At 33.7% G+C, this 19,465-nt stretch overlaps 2 protein-coding genes across 6 annotated transcripts; one reads left to right on the top strand and one right to left on the bottom strand.

Annotated features, from left to right (window-relative positions):
* The first annotated feature begins 3,622 nt into the window (after positions 1 to 3,622).
* On the top strand, positions 3,623 to 5,168 carry LOC104210359 (uncharacterized). The gene has a single exon (XM_009759251.2). The coding sequence runs from the start codon at positions 3,708 to 3,710 to the stop codon at positions 4,884 to 4,886; it is 1,179 nt and encodes a 392-aa protein (XP_009757553.1). The 5' UTR covers positions 3,623 to 3,707; the 3' UTR covers positions 4,887 to 5,168.
* Positions 5,169 to 13,538: 8,370 nt separating this feature from the next.
* On the bottom strand, positions 13,539 to 17,865 carry LOC104210358 (uncharacterized). 5 transcript variants are annotated; one of them, XM_009759250.2, is made up of 5 exons: positions 17,642 to 17,865; positions 15,614 to 17,543; positions 14,896 to 15,483; positions 14,624 to 14,699; positions 13,539 to 13,985 (listed from the first exon to the last, which is right to left on the bottom strand). In XM_009759250.2, the coding sequence occupies exons 2-4, from the start codon at positions 15,651 to 15,653 to the stop codon at positions 14,668 to 14,670; spliced, it is 660 nt and encodes a 219-aa protein (XP_009757552.1). In that variant the 5' UTR covers positions 15,654 to 17,543; positions 17,642 to 17,865; the 3' UTR covers positions 13,539 to 13,985; positions 14,624 to 14,667. The 5 variants fall into 5 exon arrangements, with proteins under 5 accessions (XP_009757552.1, XP_009757550.1, XP_009757551.1 ...); XM_009759248.2 differs by lacking the exon at positions 13,539 to 13,985 and having other exon boundaries at positions 14,468 to 14,699; positions 15,614 to 15,696; positions 17,485 to 17,543; XM_009759249.2 differs by lacking the exon at positions 13,539 to 13,985 and having other exon boundaries at positions 14,468 to 14,699; positions 15,614 to 15,667; positions 17,485 to 17,543.
* Between the last annotated feature and the right edge of the window lie 1,600 nt (positions 17,866 to 19,465).

Here is a 19,465-nt window from a genome sequence, read left to right as displayed (position 1 = left end):
TAGTATCTAAAAGTTTGTGCAATATTATCTTTCATCAAGTGTTGCTTCCTTTGAGAAGAAGAAATCAATTGTTCTTGCTGCGCCCAACATTTTTAGAACTTATCTTTTGAAATAGAGATATTAAGCCCCATTCGGCCATAGATTTTGTTAAGTTTTTTAATTATTTTTGGTAAAACCTATTTGTTTATTGATGTTATTCATATTTTGACAGTTTTTGAAAATAAAAATTTCAAATCTCACTACTAGCTCTACACATGTTTTTTGTCGAAAAAGTTACCTTTGGATGTTTTAAATATTTCAAAAATTACCCCAAACTTTTACCTTTTATAAAAAACTCTTCCAACTAATCCACGAGCTAGTTACGATCAATTTTTTTTGAAGTGGTGGATCTTGTAATATTATTGTAATTGACGAATTGTTGTAGCTAGTGATTGTATTTTTAGCAGTTGATATTAAAATATCTGGTTATGATTTTAGGATAGTGTATTATGTGGGAGTTTGGATATAAGAATTGTAAATTTTAAAAAAAAAAAGTGAAATTTTTTTTCAAGTGAAAATGGTATTTGAAAATTAGAGTTGTGATTGGACATGAATATAATTTTGGGTTGTTTTTGAAGTTTTGTGAGTGATCTGAGTGAAAATTTTGAAAAATAGCTTTTTGGAGTTTTTCAAATTTTCGAAAAATTCCAAAATGCATCTTCAAGTGAAAATTAGAAATTTTATGAACAAACACTGATTTTGAATAACAGTGAAAAATTTTCGAAAAGAAAGAAAGAAAAATTTCTTATGTGCCAAACTTATATATTCAAGACTATGGTTTGTGATAATGATAATGAGCAACATTGATGAAGGTTCTGTATATACAAGATTAGCAAGTTTGTTTGTTTAATATTGTTAGGCATTTTTTATATTATTTAGAACTTATGGGTATAAGTCGTATTTCATTTTTTTAAATGTGAAATACATTTTGAAAAATGATGTCCAGACAAATTTTCATCTTCAAATCAAACTTCACCTAAATCGGATTTTTTTAATATAAATTTAAAAATTTATGGTCAAACGCTAGCTAAAACCGGTTACTCCTATGGTATCATTTAATTGTCGCTTTAAGTATTTTCACGCTCATTAGGAAAGTAATAAATACAATATACTATAGTTTATTATGTTATCCCTATTAAATTTCTTTTGAGAATTAAGCACTATTAAAAAAAATTACTAATTCTTAATACTAAGGGTATAATTGAAAATAAATGTAACAGATTTAGTTTTGAATTTCTAATGTAACAATTTTGGTATAATTTTCTGAATAAAGTAAATGTTAATTTGGGACGGAAGGAGTAAATGTCTTGCCAAAATTAGAACTATGTTTCACTGGTGTTACTGATTCGACTAACTAACCATCTTGAGACTAGAGACTGGAAACTTTTATTGGTTTAAAATCTGAAACTACAGAAAATATCCGGTTTTACATTTCAAAATGTTTTCTTTAAATAATTAAATGTTTTCTTAGCCTGTTTATCTGGTACAAATAATATAGCCGAAAATGTGAGCTGTTTGAAATGTTATTCATTTCGGAAAATCTACTTCTTTATGAATTTATGTTGACATATCAACAACTTTTCTGAAAAAACCAAACATTTATAGCATGCTTATGCTTCGCCATAAAAGGAAGTCACATTTATTAAAAAAATTCCAGCACAAACTTTTCCTTTGATTACATTTGTCATTAAATTATTTTAATTTCCAATTCATTAACTTAGTAACTTTCTAGATGGTGGTTGTATCACTAAGTACTTGTCTTCTATTTGCACCAAAATAGATTGTAGGTGCATCGTGTTTCTAGCATGGAATGATTAAAACTTCCTTTTAACGGAAAATTGTCACAATTTGAGTCAGGCAAATAACAGAATTTCCTATTTCTACATAGAAATAATCCAATATTTCATTATGTACAAATTCCAGGATTTAGAACTTGGATTACTCAGAACATAGTGGAAATACTTGTGTTTACCCCGTACAACATTACAGTTGAATTTATTATATGTATAGACAAGCAAATAGATAAACATGATTAAAAATGAGATTTAGCGGTTAAAATTGAAGGAAACGACAAGTGTGGCTCCGAGAGCAATGTCTTAGAGGAAAGAAATAAGAATAATATAAAAGAGCAAATAAAGTTATCTCATTAAGCTTGAGAATGAAATATAGCATAAGTTCTGCCAAGAATTTCGTGTCCTTATAATGGCCATTGAACCTATTATTTATAGTTATACCCAGGAAACAAGATCCTAGGATCAAGCCTTAAATGCAACGACATGTCATTGATGAATATGTAACGGCAGACCATAAATACAAATATTCTTTGCAACGACTGTCATTTAATATAAGGAAATATTCTTTATTGAATGTTGTCCGATGACAAACATTCAAACTGCCCTTTGGCTAGGCTCCTTGCGGGGTTTATCCGATACTAACTGCAATTTGTTGTTCCGTATACTGGTAGTTACTTGACTTCGCCTTTTACATGTCTTCGATTTTATGTGGCACGTGGTCATTCGACCATTTATTACGAACCAATTTTACCCTATACAATTTTGCTGGCATTTAAACTTACCTTTTATTTATTAGCTTTTGAATTTAACTATTAGCGTTCTAGTCTCAATTAGTTTTTTAGAAAATATTTTTAGCTACCATTTTTGCTAATTTCTGTAAAAACTTACAATTATTTTTAGAAATGAAACTCCTATTTAGGGCTGTGCATAATTTGGTAAATATCGAATTATCGTACCGATATCGAAAATTTTGATATTTGGTATACAATATTTTGGCATTTGGTATGGTATTTGGTTTAAGTTTTTTAAAAAATTGTTATTAGATATGGTATTTGGTATTCTAAAATAAAATACCGACATATCGATACCGTACCGAAATATATATTATATTACACAAACACATATTATCAATTATAACATAAATATAAAAAATCTAAAATTTTATTTTCCTTTATTCTCTAAGTTCATCAATTAACTCTAAACAAGTAACAAGATATTTCTAATGATCAAATATTCTTTTATATATAATTTTTTCTATTTGAGTCGATATTTGCTAGTTTTGGACAAAATTTTTGTCAACAAATATTTTCAGTTTTATATTTTTTAGTACTTTAATTAAAAATATTAAAGTCTACGGCTCTATGCACTAGTTAATTTTCAAACCAAATAAATCGTAACCGAAAGGAGAAAAACCGAATCATACCGAATTTAATTAGGTATGATATTAATATAAAATTTTAAAAAATTAAATATCGAAAATAATAAAGTGAAATATCTAAATACCGTACGGTACGATCCGAGGGATACCCCTACTCCTATTTCCAGTTCAAAATGCTATAGCTTTTGAATTTATGATAAGAGTCATTTTAAAAAAGAAACATAAATGTAGAAACATCCGTGCAGGGCACTCAATTAATGCTCATGCCTCATGTAAATTTAACAGTTTTCAAAAATACATCGCATCAATCAATTTTTTAGAAGAGGAGGCCAGCAGTACCATTTTCTGACTCACTACTGCTAGTGGCATTGTCGTTATATATCACAACATTTAAGGTCATTTCTCTTACGTTACTCTCTTCCCCAAAAAGCCCCTTTTTTCTCTCTATTTTTTGCACACATCACTCCCATTTCAGCACAAACCTTTCACAGAAAATTATGAAACCCCTCGAAAATCACACCTCCTCTGCTGCCACAGCTACCACTTCCTCCGCCGTGCCGGAACCCGATATCGGAACCGAAACCGGTTCTGCGGTAGAGTCCGGCATGTTCTCTGACGATATTGATAGTTCATGTTCCACTCCGTACGTTAGTGCTCCTTCAAGTCCAGGCCGTGGCCAACCAAATAGTGGCTTCTATTATAGTGCTCCGGCGAGTCCTATGCACTTCGTTTTGTCAACTACTTGTGTGAAGAAGAATGTTGCTAGCACTTCAATTTCTTCTCCTTCCGAAGATTTCGACTTCTCCGCTAGGCTTATTACCGACGGCGCCGCCGCGGATGGATCCATGAGCTCTGCCGACGAGTTATTTCTGAATGGCCAGATCCGGCCGATGAAGCTTTCTACTCACCTTAAACGCCCACAAATCCTCGCACCATTGCTTGATATCGACGAAAATGAGGATGAAGAGGAGAAAGGCTGTAGGGGAAGAGATATGAAGCTGCGTAATAGATCGTTGAGAAGAAGGACTAGATCCATGTCACCACTTCGAACGACGTCGTATGAGTGGCACGAGGATTATGAAGAAGAGGAGGAATTAGAAGTTGTCAAGGAGAAGATAAACGAGAAGAATGAAATAGAAGAGATAATAAAACAATTAGATGAGGAAGAAACTTCGAATGAAACGACGCCGTGTCCTTCTGGCTCTTCTTCGAGGTCGTCATCAGTTGGGAGGAGCTCAAAAAGATGGGTATTCTTAAAGGAGTTTTTATATAGAAGTAAAAGTGAAGGAAGAAACAACGGTCACAAGTTTTGGAGTGGGATCTCGTTTTCACCTGTGAAAGACAAGAAACTGGAGAAAATTTCAGCCCACAAAACTCCAGAAAACTCTGCAACTGACTATGCAAACACCGCTGAAACTAAGAAAGTGAAACAAACAAAAGAAGGGAAGAAGAAGCCTGTGAATGGAAATGTAGCAAATGGGATAGGGAAGAGAAGAGTGCCGCCGTCCCCTCATGAGTTGCACTACACTACAAATAGAGCACAAGCAGAGGAAATGAGGAAGAAGACATTTTTGCCGTACAGGCAAGGTTTGCTTGGATGTTTAGGTTTCAGTTCAAAGAGTTATGGAGCAATGAATGGTTTTGCTAAAGCTTTGAACCCTGTTTCTTCAAGGTAATAAAATTTGTATATCTAATCATTATTATTATTATTACTACTATATCTACTATCATCCGTCAGAGTTGATAGATATTTTTAAGTGATTGTATAGATTTTTCTTTTCATTTTATGGTAATGTTTTTTATGTTATTCTGTTATCTATTTTGTATGTAGTAATTGATGGCAAATCCTCTACTGCTTATTGTGATGGGATTTTGTTTAGCCATTCATGGAAACTTTTTGTTAGATCTTCTAATTTTGCTTGTAAAAAAGAGTTTCATGAGATCATCTTTTTCTCCCATGAGATCTTTGGCTATGGAAAGTTAGCATGGACAATGCAGTGCTAAAATACAAATTGCTTAGGTAAGCAATGAAAAGGGTAGTAAATATTCCCCAGGACTCCTCATCTGTTATTCTAGTAGATTTGTCCTTTTCACTTTATCAGATTCCCGAGCAATACCGATTAGTTTTAATTATTTTTTGGATCTTTTCCAAAGGAGCTATTTTGCATATATTGTCCCTAATTTTCTGTTTTCTCCTCCTCCGTTTTAATTTAAATAATACATTTTCCTTATTAGTTCCTTCTAAAAGGATAATACATTTTTATATTTAAAAATAATTTAACTTCAAACTTTTTATTTTATCCATTTACCTTAATGATCACACAAAGTTTTTGCATATTTGAAAAGTATCTTTTTTTACTTGAAACGGAGGAATTATATGTTATTATGATTGTGGTACAATGAAAGAAGAGATTCAGCCCAGCCTCTTAATGAGGTAGGCATAAATTCCGGACATAACTCTTACTGAAAAAAATTATGAGGTATGATTTTAAACGGTCGTTTCGGTGAGTTGAATGTAATAATAGACTGTTTTACTTTTATTTTCTGGGTTCTGTTAATAATGTGGTGGTTCCACCAGGATCTTATTTGAAGGAAGGCTACATTAAACTGTAATTGGGTGAAGTGTAAAGTCTGGTCCCTAAAAGTTGTTGGAATTATAGGAGGTGATAGGACGCAAGATATACGCATTATTTACATGGTGATATTCCATTTCTTAAAAACCTATGATTTGATGCACATGGTCATGGAACAGAGCCATTTGGCAGGTATAGTAGAGGAGGCCCCTACACCCACACCAAACCCAGACCCGCCTATTGCAAAAGATGGGCCTGTTGCCTTTTGTCAACAATATCATCAGAAGCTTGAGCTGTTCTTGGCTGTATCTTCTGAGGGCCAGCCTTGTATTGAAATACTTAAGCATATGCATATGCATATGCACTCTAGTGATTAAGATGGCTGGTTACATTCCAAGATAAATGGGAGGCGTAATACCACTCTTGAAAAAGCAAAACTAAAAAAGAAAAAGAAAATGTTTGGATGTGATGTATAATACCATAATGGCCTAAGTTGCGTTTGTTTTCCTCTTTGCATCTTAGTGTGATGTCCAAAAGGTGCTTGAAGTTGAAGAAGCAGTTTTTGTCTCATCTTCTTATTAGTTTATAGTCTTGATACATGGACAAAGCAGATCTAGATTAAATAAAAAAAATTGGGATGTCATGGGGTCTCTTTGTTCCTAGATGTTGACATAAAGTAGTTTCAGGTTAAGCAACATACTAACATGGCCTTTTGGCTAATGATATATCTGTTGTCAATGTAGCATACAGTATTTCTTTTCCATTTCCCTTTGCAATTAATATTCACCAGATATTTCTTCCTCTTAACATTTAATATTGTAATCCAACTACTTTAACATCTTTTTACAACCTTTCCTCTGCTTCCCCTCCACAAGAGGAAATTAATTAATTAAAAGCGACCCCCACAGAAAAATAAAAAAGTTATCGTGCTCCATCAGAGCTTATACTCTAATGTTGGGCGAGAGTCTCTCAAATAAGAGGTGTAGATTCCATTGTCCTCCTCCTTCATCAGTCCTCCTATATAATAGTAAAATAAGTTTTATGAGGAAAAAAAACGTATTACTTGTCATATTTCAATGGTCCTTGTAATATGGCCAAATACATAGACGGACACCGGAACTTGGCACCGACTTTCTTAAAGTCGGTTTTTACCGTTGGAATCCTTTTTTATTAAAGTCACGCTATATTACAAGTCAGAAGTTTGTGTTTAATTGGCACACTTGGAAGGATGCTCGAGTGCCTAATAGAAAAGACCCAAATTTTTGGTGCCCATGTAAAAATCGGTGCCAAGTTCTGGTTATGTATTTGGCCTTGTAATATTAAATGAAGTAGAATATGTACTCAAAATCTTATCCTTGTGCTATATATCTGTTGGTTAATTTAGATGATAGTTGTTGGAGCATAGTACTTGTCATATTAAAATGGTCCTTGATGTAATACTAATCATGATTCTACATAGTACTCTTTCACTTTGTATAGAGATAGTAAATATCTGGTTTTGGGACCATTAAAAAACCAACCACCATACTTGTCTAGATTTGTTTTTCCTGAATTAAATGAATAGGCATAGCTGAAGTAAAATCACTTAATAAAATCACCTGATATACTGTTTCTATGTTTTAGATATAAATGCAAGTCCTTTAATGAATTATTTTTCGAAAAGTTAACCAATAAAAGGAAGACACTTGTTTTTCTAGAAGAAAACTAGGTATATATATTTTGGAAAGTGCCTTCTGATAGATTCACATTTCAGATGAAAGTGCCAGTTTTACTTATGTTACTAACTGATTTTTGATTTGTTGGCCTGAATGCCTGACCAGAAATTAGCTGGAAAAATCTGGCACAAGGGCCTACTACTTTTTTTGTGTGATTGCATCCTCCTGTTTAATTTTGTTTTCTTCTGAATTTACAATGTTCGTTAAGGTCTTAATTTATACCAGGTCAACAAAGACTATAAATACTTATTAAAAAAGACGAAAAATATGTGGGTTAGGTGCATATGTCACGAGTTTAAATTCTATCACAAATAAAACTTGATATTTAAGTCGGGAGGAGGGTAGAAAGACGAGTCCTTACCCTTTTGAGTTATAAACCCGTGAGCCAATTGTTTGAAAAAAATGATAATTTTTCGTTAAACTAATTAATCAGTTATTAAGAAGGGTTAATCCTAGTTAAAGTTGATAACCTCAGATTTTGATTTGAAAGTATGAACGGTATGAGCAGTGAAGAAATGAAATTAATGTGCTAACAATAAATGTGTCAAATGTAATAACGTGTATGGAGTATCAAGTACTAAATAATAATCAATGGCATTAAATGTAAATAAGGAGGAAGATTCACCCAATCTTGAATGAGGTGAATGATTCCTCTGTGTGACAATGATAAATGACAAAAATATAAGAGAATGTTGAGTACTTTCTCGGATGTGGTGAAAATGACTATAGATAATCCAAAAAGGTCCAATCTCTCCATAAAGTTATACTTTGTATTTATCTAGAGAGCTTACTTTTCAAAAGTGTTTTTATTATCTACACCCTTTTGCCTTTATCTCTCATACTATTTATATAGGGTATTCTCAAACAACCCTGAAAAGTGAAAATAGAGAGAATATCTAATAGAATATTCCTCTGAAGATCCCAAAATAAAACTAGCCGTTACTCCTATTTATGCTGCTCGACCTCGACTCTAACGAACCGCTCAACGGCTCGTTTTGTTGATTACTGGTCGACCTCGGCTACACTGCTCGCGTTGATGTGCAAATCACTCATGGTAATCATCTCTGCCGAATTTCTTTGGTCTGATTTTAACCCATAAACCAATTGGAGTCGGATCAGAAGCTCAATAGACATTTCTTTAATATAAATAATTTTTTGTAAAAAGGAAAAAAATTACCGGCTCAAAGGTAGGAGAAGGCTGAGTTAAAAAGGAAAAGAGGAAGAGTGAGAATGTAAAAATAAAATAAAAAGGAAGTGTGGCGTACAGGGTTGGTAATTTTCAAGGAGAATATATATATATATATATATGAAGTAAAGCCTTTAGGAATTTCAACAATTTACACAGTAACAGTACACAACTTTTGTAGCAAGAAAATGTTTAGCACATGCACATGACATGATGTATGATAGAAATAAACTTATATTAATTCTTACAAGCAACTTGTTATCCTTAGGAAGAACAAAACAAAACGAGGATAGTGAAACCATTGTTTGTTTGGTTGCAGTATATATGGTGGAATGACGACTCACATGAAACTGAAAAGTATGAAAAGAGCAGAGGACTAAGGCCAAGTTGAAGCTGTCGAGTAATAATAGATCTGCTTTTGATTTTTCTTTTGTCCTTTAATTGTACTCAGCGGGAAATAAATTGTTCAAAGTCAGTGCTAAGCCAAAGCACATTAATTTACTTTGTTGAAATATTAAATTCGATCATATATATTTATATGACCCAAAAGTTCATCTCGTGTTTTAAAACCTAATTCGGGGTTCCGAGGCCTTCAAAATCTCATCTTACCTCACTTCTATTTTCGTGCGCATTTCAGGAAAGCCTTAATGTGAAAAATTTGAGAAAATAATAATTTTTGCCTTTAAAAGTGATTTTAGTTGACTTCGGTCAACATTTTGAGTGAACGAACCTGGACCATTTTGACGGTCCCGGAGGGTCCGTAGTAAAATATGGGGCTTGTGTGTATGCCCGGAATCAAACCCATGTTTGCTGAAAAGCTGGGTCAACCCATGTTCGCAATTGCGAACAGCCCTTCACATACGCAAAGTGAGTTTGGGGGAGGGACCTTCGCATTTTCGACCAAATGGTTCGCATTTGCGACAACAACAGAAATGCGACAGATTCTCGCAAATGCAAAACTCTGGTCGCAAATGCGACATCTGCAGCTGATAAGTTTTGGACTTAGACGGGATTTTTCATTCATTTTCCCATTTTTCAAAACCTGAACTTCAAGAGGCGATTTTTCAAGGGCTAGTTCTTCCCTAAATCATAGGTAAATGATTCTTAACTTATTTCTTTCAATCTATTACATCTTTTTATAAGATTTCATCCTAAAATCTAGGGTTTTTCATGGTGGAATTGGGTGTTTTTGGGTAGAACTTAGAAATTTCAAAATTTGGGGATATAGACCTCAAATTGAGGTAGGAATCCAAAACCAATTATCTGGGCTCGGGGGGTGAATGGGCAATCGAATTTTGGTCCAAACTTCGGGTTTTGATCAAGCGGGCCCGGGGTCAATTTTTGACTTTTTGGAAAAAATGTTAGAAAATCTATAATTGTGTATTCGAATTGATTTATTTAGCAATAACTGATGTTATTAAGTTAACTATGACTAGATGCGAGTGACTTGGAGGTGGAATCTAGAGAAAAAGCGGTGATTGAGGCATGATTTTGGTCGTGGAGTCGAGGTAACTGTTGTGGCTAACCTTCGCTTGAGGGATTAGGTGTTGTTGTCTTATTTGCTATGTGTTTGGTTGTTGAATACGACGTATAGGTGAAGTGACGAGTACCTGTTGTCGGGTCATAGCATGTGAGTGAATCTTATACTTGTGACCGTTGTATTCTTTATTCATATTGTTCATGCTTAAACTGGTTATTCTTCATGTTAAACAAATCTTATCATGTTTTCCTGAAATTAGATATTGGTTGAGTATTGACTCAAGTTGAGATTTATATTTTGAAATTTAACATTGAAACGAGGTTGGTTATTGATGATTTTCCTTGTCGGGTTGTTATTGTTCTGTTGTTTAGGTGAGTAAGTGTAAAGTACGAAGGGTGATGCCGTGCAATATTTTGTGAGTGAGTGATAATGCATGAAGGGTGATGTCGTGCCATATCCTGTGAGTGTTAATGCACGAAAGGTGATGTCGTGCCATGTTATGAGAGAGTAAAAGCATGAAGGGTGATGCCGTGTCGTTTCTATTGTTTCTTATGGTGAGAATGAGAGTAAAAGCACGAAGGGTTATGTCGTGCACTTGTTTGCAATGTTATTACTTTCGTTGGTGCAAGGCATGATATTTACTATGTTCCTTTAATATACTATTTTCAGGATTTGATATTCCCCTCAGCATGTTTTCTCCCTTCCCGTTATTATCTATTAAATTTCCATTTGTTGCTATTTTCTCGTATATGATTTAACTGCACAGGTTCATGTTATTGTCGTGTCCTAGCCTCGTCACTACTTGTAGAAATAGGAAGAAGGAAGTGAGCAACTTGTAGAAAAATTTTCCACCTTGCTCCTAGTGTGTTCTTTCCTCCTTAGGTCGAATCCCCGGTCTCCTTAGCCTCCTTAGATCTAAATTATATCAAAAGTATGTCAAAGGTGCTCAAAATACCATTTACCATATTTATATACCAAGTAGGGTAGGGCCCAAATAATTATACCTTCTCCTACGCGAAAAAGGACACTTTTCCAGGCTAGGACATTCGCGGTCGCGGATTTGGCCGTGGATTTTGGCTAGTTTCTGCCTCACATCCGCATCTAGTGCGCGGCCGCACACTTATAACGCATTTTCACCCTGTTCTATTTAGAATTTGGAAAAACGTAAAACATGAAAGTTGTAGTCCTTTCAATTAGCTCTCCAACCATAAATTGTGGAGATCAAATAGAATTCTGAGCAAAAGGTTATGTGCATTTTACTAGACAGTGCGCAATATGCCTACTCGATTCTTCGTTCGTTATTAACTATCATCCGTTGATCCTCAAACACGATCCCGGCTTAATTTCTTGGGCTTTTACTCAGACTTCAAAACTCCAAATCACTTGAATTCATTTTATAACAACTACATGGCTTGGAATCACTTCTACAAGGCAAAAAATACACAATTAGTGCAAAACACTAGCGATTAAAGCTCAAACTCAATTAAAGTGCAGTAAATTAGAGTGTAGCCACTAAATACGCAATTACAGCCTATCATCAGAGCCCCATTCGGAAGAAACCGCTCCCTACCAAGGATTTCACAGCTCTCTTTTAACTTGGCAACACATAGATAGGGGGTACAATAGATAAATTAGATCGTTTCAATAATGAACACCTTTTGCAGAGAAAATCAACACGAAAAAAAGGCGATACTATCAAATCATATCATATCATACTAAAAGTGGGAAGCTCTTACCTTCTAAGTTGGATTACGATTTTGCCCCTGTTGTAAATTAATTTTAGGTAAAATGTAATAAAACATTAAACATTTTATATAATAAGAAGAAATAGTAATATTATAATTACACGAAGGTTAATCACGTTCAAGAGTATTTAAGTTATTCACTTCTTCCTAAACATGTGCAACTAATTCCTAATTAAATATTTAATTTAGCCACTGTCACCTCTTTGGTTTAACGTAAATTGAAACTAAACACACAACCTTATATTTCCAAGTATTCAAAACCGTAAACATCAGTTATTATTTCTGTTTTCTAATCATTTAATAAAATTAAATGATGCAATAAAATCAAAAAAAAAAAAAAACAACTCATTGATCCCTTAGCTTTCATCTATGACGAATTTAGATAGCTAATTCCTTTACATATATACTGTGGATTGGTAATCATTTCCTTACCTCCTGTCCTTTTGTAGTTCTCTTTCTTGCATTTGTTTTGCTCTAATATATGAAATTTTCTTGAGTTTTGTTTACTAACTAATTTTAATTTCAGATTTTACTTTGCAGTTATGCAGTTTTCACTTTTCAATCACATCATCAGGTACATAATAGTATGATGTTTACAGTACTCCCTTTCTTTAAAAAAAATTCATAGAAATATATAATGAATCTGTAGGGGAGACAGTGATATATTAATATGTATGAAAATTTTGAGAAATATAAAAGATATAGACTTAAGATGCAATACATAATTATTAGCTCATTGAGAAATCATTTGGATACTTTTTTTTTTTTTAGATATTTACATCCATTATTTTCAAACAACTTTTACGTATTTGAACAGTTTATATCAAGTTCTTGTAAGCGCGAGACAGTATTCAATCATTTTAACCTCAACAAACACATTACTATATGATGACATCACTATTCATGCATTAACAGAAACTATTGTTTTATTTTTTTCATGCGTAATAATTTATTTGAAGTTTTGTTTTAATAACATTAATAATTTTACAATGTCGTACAATACAAGTTTTGACATACACGTGCAACGCACGTGCCGAAAAATTAGTATGATTTTAATGTGTCTTTACTATTTCCTACTTTTGACAAATTTTGTATGGGAGGAACACCTCCGATACATCAACTATTCAAGTTGTTTGCTATTTGTCCTGAAATTTCATTATCTAGCAAGGCGACAGCACAAATCTAGGATTTTAGGTCGGTGAGTGTGACTGTCACCTCAATCACTGTTACTTTGTGTTTAAACAATTCAACTCATATTCTGTCAAAATTTGACAAAATTATTCATAATCGGATCAAACAATGGATACTTGTACATGCAATTTATTATTTTTATAAATTGATTAAATTTTCTAATATCAGTAATACAATTATTAACTATCTCTATCACGATAACTACTATTTTTTTCCAAAGTGGAGACCATGAAACTAATAATGATATACTAGACATCTTAAAGAAGATAAATGTTGGTGTGATCGTAAAAAGGAGGAGGCTGCATTTTCTTAAAGATAAGATGCAAACTTTAAGACATGAAGCATTTATGAACATTGATGACGTTACTCATATTCACATCTATACTATGTGTTGTTGAAATATCAAAAAAAGAAAATGTCACACAGATATATTAGAACTACATAAGAAAAAGGTTATACCAATTCAAATGATTGTGTGTAACTACATACTATTGTACTTTCCTTTGAAATTTCAGTTATACCAATTCAAATGTTCCTTCCATTCCCAAAAACAATAACCAGCAGTAACCATTGTCACTCAACAGTCCACTAAGAAGGTCTCAGTTGACCTGACAACGCTTAGATCAAAAAACGAGTAAGGCTTGAAACCACCATAGCACATATCAATGGCATGAGGTGCAAATGATATGATAATGTTTTGCATTTTTCAGTCAGAACCAAAGAACACTGCCACAACAAAACTTAAGTATTTAAATCTCATTAAATGAAAATGCTGATCCACTGCCACTACTACTGTATACTAATGCAGAACTTGAACATCTCATACTTGAACAGACATCCCTGGTTTAGAGAGAATACAGATATTGCTCCATGTACTTCCCATCTCTGCAAGTGAAATTTAGACCAAAAGAAGGAAACTAACATCGTATTTGCAAATCCATTATACGCATAAACAAGCTTAGAGATGAACATAGATCTATAGATCGAATAATAAGTTCTTCCCAGATGAGTAATTAAGGAATTCTATGTTTGGACACTTAATTGGGGGAGGGGTAACAAAAATAGGACAGCTGCCTAAAAGAGAGTCCATGTCGAGTTCAGCGAACAGGTGTTTCTTGGTCACTGTTAGTTTTCAATAGGACAGATTAATATCTGTGAAGCATACTTTATATTAATGAAAAAGATGAATAACTCAGACAACAAAAGAAAGTAATGGGTAAGAGGTTGACTGGTCAATCTGCATAATCAGTTCAAGAAGTCAAGAAAGAAGGCCGATGCAAGAAAGAGAGCAACCATGGAGAAGAAATGAAGTCCTCCATAAAGACGAACACGCAGCCTATGTATTTGACAAGTTCATATTGACATGCTGTGAGGAAAAAAAATTTGTTTGATGAAAGCATTTATACTCCACTATTTAGTGTCCGTGTTGCAGAAATTATAGAAAATAAACTCGCCTCCTTGGCATCTAACAATGTTTTTGAATCAGAAGTCTAATGCTCCTGAAAAAAAAAACAGGGTTTTACCATCAAAGACCCAAATATTCAACCACTAAGTTGCAAGTTGGCAGCTAGTCAGAGAATGAATAATCCTGTCCTTGCTCTGTAATTGAAAAACAAATAGAATGGTTAGAATTGTTGAGAAACTGCATTTATTTAGTATAAAAAAGATCTATAATTCTGCAAGATCACGCTTCAGCATGCACCAACCTCGAATTCTTTTACAAATTCATTTAGTAAAACTGTGAGTTTTTTCTCTGTATTATGTTAAAAAAATCATAGGAAAAGAAAATACTCACTGTAGTAATAGTTGAAGAATGCAATGATCAGCACAAAAAGAACGTAGACACCTCCGAGCACCCAAGACAAGTTGATCTTCTTATGGTAAACTTTCAGAAAGTCATAAAAATCTGCAGCATCATAAATCGTCTTACATCTGGTCATAAAGGAAGCCATGTCTATGAGAGGACCTTCACTATTATCCGCAATATTGGCTGCTAGCCTTCTTCTTCTCCTGTTGTTTTCCAATTCCACTAGAATTCGTGCATCTACTCTCAATCTTTTATGCCTTTCTGCAAAAAACTCGATGTAGCCGTCCCTTCTTGTAATCATCGATTTTGCCCAGCTCGTATGAAAGAACAGTCCAGTCATAAACAAACACATTGATAGAATGGAGACATTAAAGGCAATAGCAGATGGTAACTCAGTGGTATGAAAATAGATGATTCCTCCTGTGTACGCCACATACAAGAGGATGTTCTTGTACAAAGAAGATATGGCACTGTCAGCTTGTTGTTGTAACTCATTTTTCTGCGAGTCTAATTTATTCCTTTTCTGCTCCACCTTTAACAACTTCAAGACATTTGCAGGAGATGCATATAAAGGAACTACCAAATAAAAAAAGAAGAAACAAACAAAAGAAGCAAGCAAATTAGAGAGAATTAGATTTCAGAATATCTTAAACCAGTACTACGATATAATCATATATGTACTTGTCTAAACCAATACATTGCTTACCTTCAACATCATCATTAGCTATATCTTCTGTTCCAGCCATGAGGAAACCAATACCTTGAAGATTTTCAATATCATCAATTTCTCTATCTCGGTCCAGTCATGAAAAAATCAAACACCGATGAAATTAACTTCCCAAAACAACCCAAAAACAAAGTATGACAAGTCAAATAGAGGAAGTTTCACCCCCAAAGCAAGAAGCATATGTTTCCATAATGTAACTTCTCCAACTTTGCAGATGAATGACTATTGTACATTCTTTTTCATGTTTAACCAAAATAAAATGATGTTCATTCTTGACTTGAATATAAATAAAATTGCATAAAGTTTCCGCAGTGGAGGATTGGAGATTCATTCCCGGAGATAAATAAATGAGCTCGACTACAAGCTCTAGTGGCACTCATGGCCTCAGTACTATGGAACTCACATAAAGATGGCTCTTAAAACATCTAACAGAGCACATTCTTTCCACCCGCCGCAATATCTCCATCTTCCATAACTATAGTCAGAAAGACTTTTGGACTATTAAAGAAAAAAAGTATAAGGCGGAATCTCGAGTTCTGTTTTTTTTTTCTTCCTGATAATCGAGAAACCCCTCATGTCCAACTGGCACACAGTTCTAAACTCGATGGATAATGGGTACTCTTCAACACTTAAATACAAGGCTTTTGTTAGCGGCAGCACCTAATTCATACATCAAGAACTATGGTCTTACCTCTACTGACTACACCAAAGGCCTAGGGGGCAGTCTATTGATATTATTATTCACTCATATCAGAAGTAGTTTCAAAATATAAATTAAAATCTTAGAGTCAATACTGTTAGCTACCGACTGTATATTTGCAACTGATAATAGCTGCAATGCTCCAGGTGAATTGGTAGTACAAGCAACATCTGTAGAACTATCATGCATATACCCTAATTGACTTGTTGAGCTCAATATGTCAAGTCTGTCTACAAACTAGTGAGTATGGACAGATAGCATATGTCATCACAAAGAGGAATAAGAATCATAACAATTATTTAAAGGATTTTTTTGTAAGGTAAGAATTATTTAAAGGATTAAAAGGAATTGATAGTGACAATACTATTGATAAATTTCTACAGCTCATCCAACTGATTTAAAGGGCAGGAGATATATCAAAAAGGTTCCATCATTTTCCCAGTAAGAGAACTATGTAAACCAGAATAAGTATCCAACAAATTGCTAGGTCATCCATGCTTTCAGCTTTTAGTAATAGGTGAATGTCTCCGGGCAAGTGGCATCACAAGATGCACGATAGAAGCAAATTATAGAATACGACCTAGTGAATAGGATGGAAATGCTTATCAAGAAAGGGGAAAAAAAGTGAAGAAAACAATTAAAGTATAAAGAGCTCACCAACGAACAAAGATAATTCAAATTGGTACTTGTGTCCAAATTTCGGAACCATGGCAAGATATAATCAATCAGCTAAAAAATCACACTGTCAGAGGCGAACCTAAGACTGGTAGCCAATTGGTGCACATCTACTAAAATTTGACATTGACAACTACTCAAAGAACAAACAAAAAACTAGGAGTAACTTTTTTCCCTACTGGAAGGCCTTGAAATGTGTTTGCTTAAAAGGTAACAAGCAATAAAGGAGATTGCAGTTGCGTATTTGGAGCCAAAAAAACAGTGGTGTAAATGCCAGAGAAGAAAAGTCCAAACAAACAACATTTGAATCCAAATGTGGATAGACAATAATATCTAGCAAGTATATAAAAGTACAACTATTAGATAAATAAGTTGTTTAAATGCAAATGTCAGCTAGTAAAATACAACACGAACTGCAAACCCTATTGAGAAGATAACAAATACTGTACAGTATAATTTAGTTGAGAATGATTACCTGAGCAAGTCTAGCAACAATTACTCCTCCCAAACCCAAAACTTAGTCCTCTAGCTTTACTGAAGAAGAAGCAAATACATAAACTGATGCAGGTAAAAGAAATATTCAAAAAAGACTAAAAACAATATATCCACAAGTGATCGGAGTTCGGACTAACACAACTACACACGAGCTAGAGCTGGACTAGGGTTTACAATAAGCTGTGAGTCTTTTTATTTCTCTGTGAATGGATTGGGTGCCAATTGATTGCCCTAATCTACCGCTTGAGCTTGTATTCGTGGTCCACTGCTCCTTACTGTTCTACTATGCTTCACCATTTCCTACATCCCTTCCCTTGGTTTTTCAAAATATATGTCCACACTTGAAACACTTTCTTCATGTCTCAAATAGTCAAAATGTTCTTTAAAAGGTTGAAGAACAAGAATTATAATTACTTGATTATGATAAATTGAATAACAATTACTTAATCATTTGACTTGCCATATGTTATGTAATCCTATAAAAATTATCAGTAATTTTTTTATAATATTAACACATGTGCTCCGTTTAAACGGATATAAATTATTTTCAGATATCATGTGTGACTAATAATTAGTACGTACATGATAGTTTATTATCCATTTTTACTACCTTGCACGAAGGTAATAAAAATTTAAATATATATTATGACATGAGATATTAATTTCCTATATGAATAATTTATTTTTAAAATAATTCTACACACTATAGATTAATAGTACAGACATTCAAAATAAGAAATAATGAGCAATCTACAGATAAATTTTATCTCGCATTTGATTTACCTCTTAAATATTGTTAGTTGCAATTGGTCCGTTTATTGAAAAAATCAAAACCTATCAACACCAGGACAATAATATACCTTTAGTCTTTTACATACAAGTTATCACCTAAATGACTAATTAGTACTGTATATTTTCATTTCAGTTTATCACTTAATTATGATTACCAAATGTGATTTGGTATGAACATGAGTGTGGATAAATATTTTCTTGCATAATAAACTCAATTTGGATATGTATTTTCCCCCATAATAGACTCACAAGCGTATTTTAGGTGGCTTAGCATGCTGTTGCAAAGACTCAAGATTGTTGATCAGTTGACACGATTTAGGAGTATGGTCCTTCATCGCCTGAACTGATCCTTTGAATGACTTGAATTTTTGTATTTAATAAATTCTTTTATTGCAAAATCTGAATTAAAAGTAGTTTTGCTTGGACGTGATGAATGTGAAGACTTTCTTTCAGAAATCCTTTTCATCCTATGCTTTTCGTTAGCAATGAAGAATTTATGAGTTTTTGGCTAAAAACATCCTTTAACTATATCCCAAATTTAAGGCACATCCTTGTGTTACCTCAGTTAATAGACAATATCGGTGTACTACCCAGGAGGCAAACATTCTACTTCTACAAGAAAATTTGACGAGGAAAGATAATGTCAGATTAACAAGGTTGCGACTCTTGGGAAAACACAGGAGGAAGATCAAGATTGAAATGTAACCAATGTATATTTTCGATTTCTTTTGAACTTTTCACTTTTTATTTTTGAGTAACGGGGGAAGAGAGGGAGGGGAACGAGCAAGCAAGTATAGTCGCAGACATTAATTTAAGCAACTAAAAAATGTGTATGCGCTTGTGCAGTGAAGTACTATTCCTGGCACTTTGTTGTAATTTTCCTATTTAGTTTAGGAGAAAAACATCTTTACTTCACATGGTATACCCTTATGAAAAGCCTCCACATACTAGAATCATAATGACGAAGTTTTCTGTACATCCTAGTGCAGAGATGTGCCTAAACAAGAAAAGGCACGGAAAGATCTCGCTTTGAGCACTGCTAGGCGCTGGATAATGGCTCTTACAGCTATTACGCCTCAATCCCAAGCAAGTTTGGATCAACTATATGAATTCTCATTGGCAATCTCATTTTATTTAAGCTCATCTCAATCCAACAACAATAACTTTAA

The sequence above is a fragment of the Nicotiana sylvestris genome, chromosome 1 (genome assembly GCF_000393655.2).
Source record: "Nicotiana sylvestris chromosome 1, ASM39365v2, whole genome shotgun sequence".
Lineage (NCBI taxonomy): Eukaryota > Viridiplantae > Streptophyta > Magnoliopsida > Solanales > Solanaceae > Nicotiana > Nicotiana sylvestris.
This window is presented reverse-complemented; position numbering and strand designations above follow the sequence as displayed.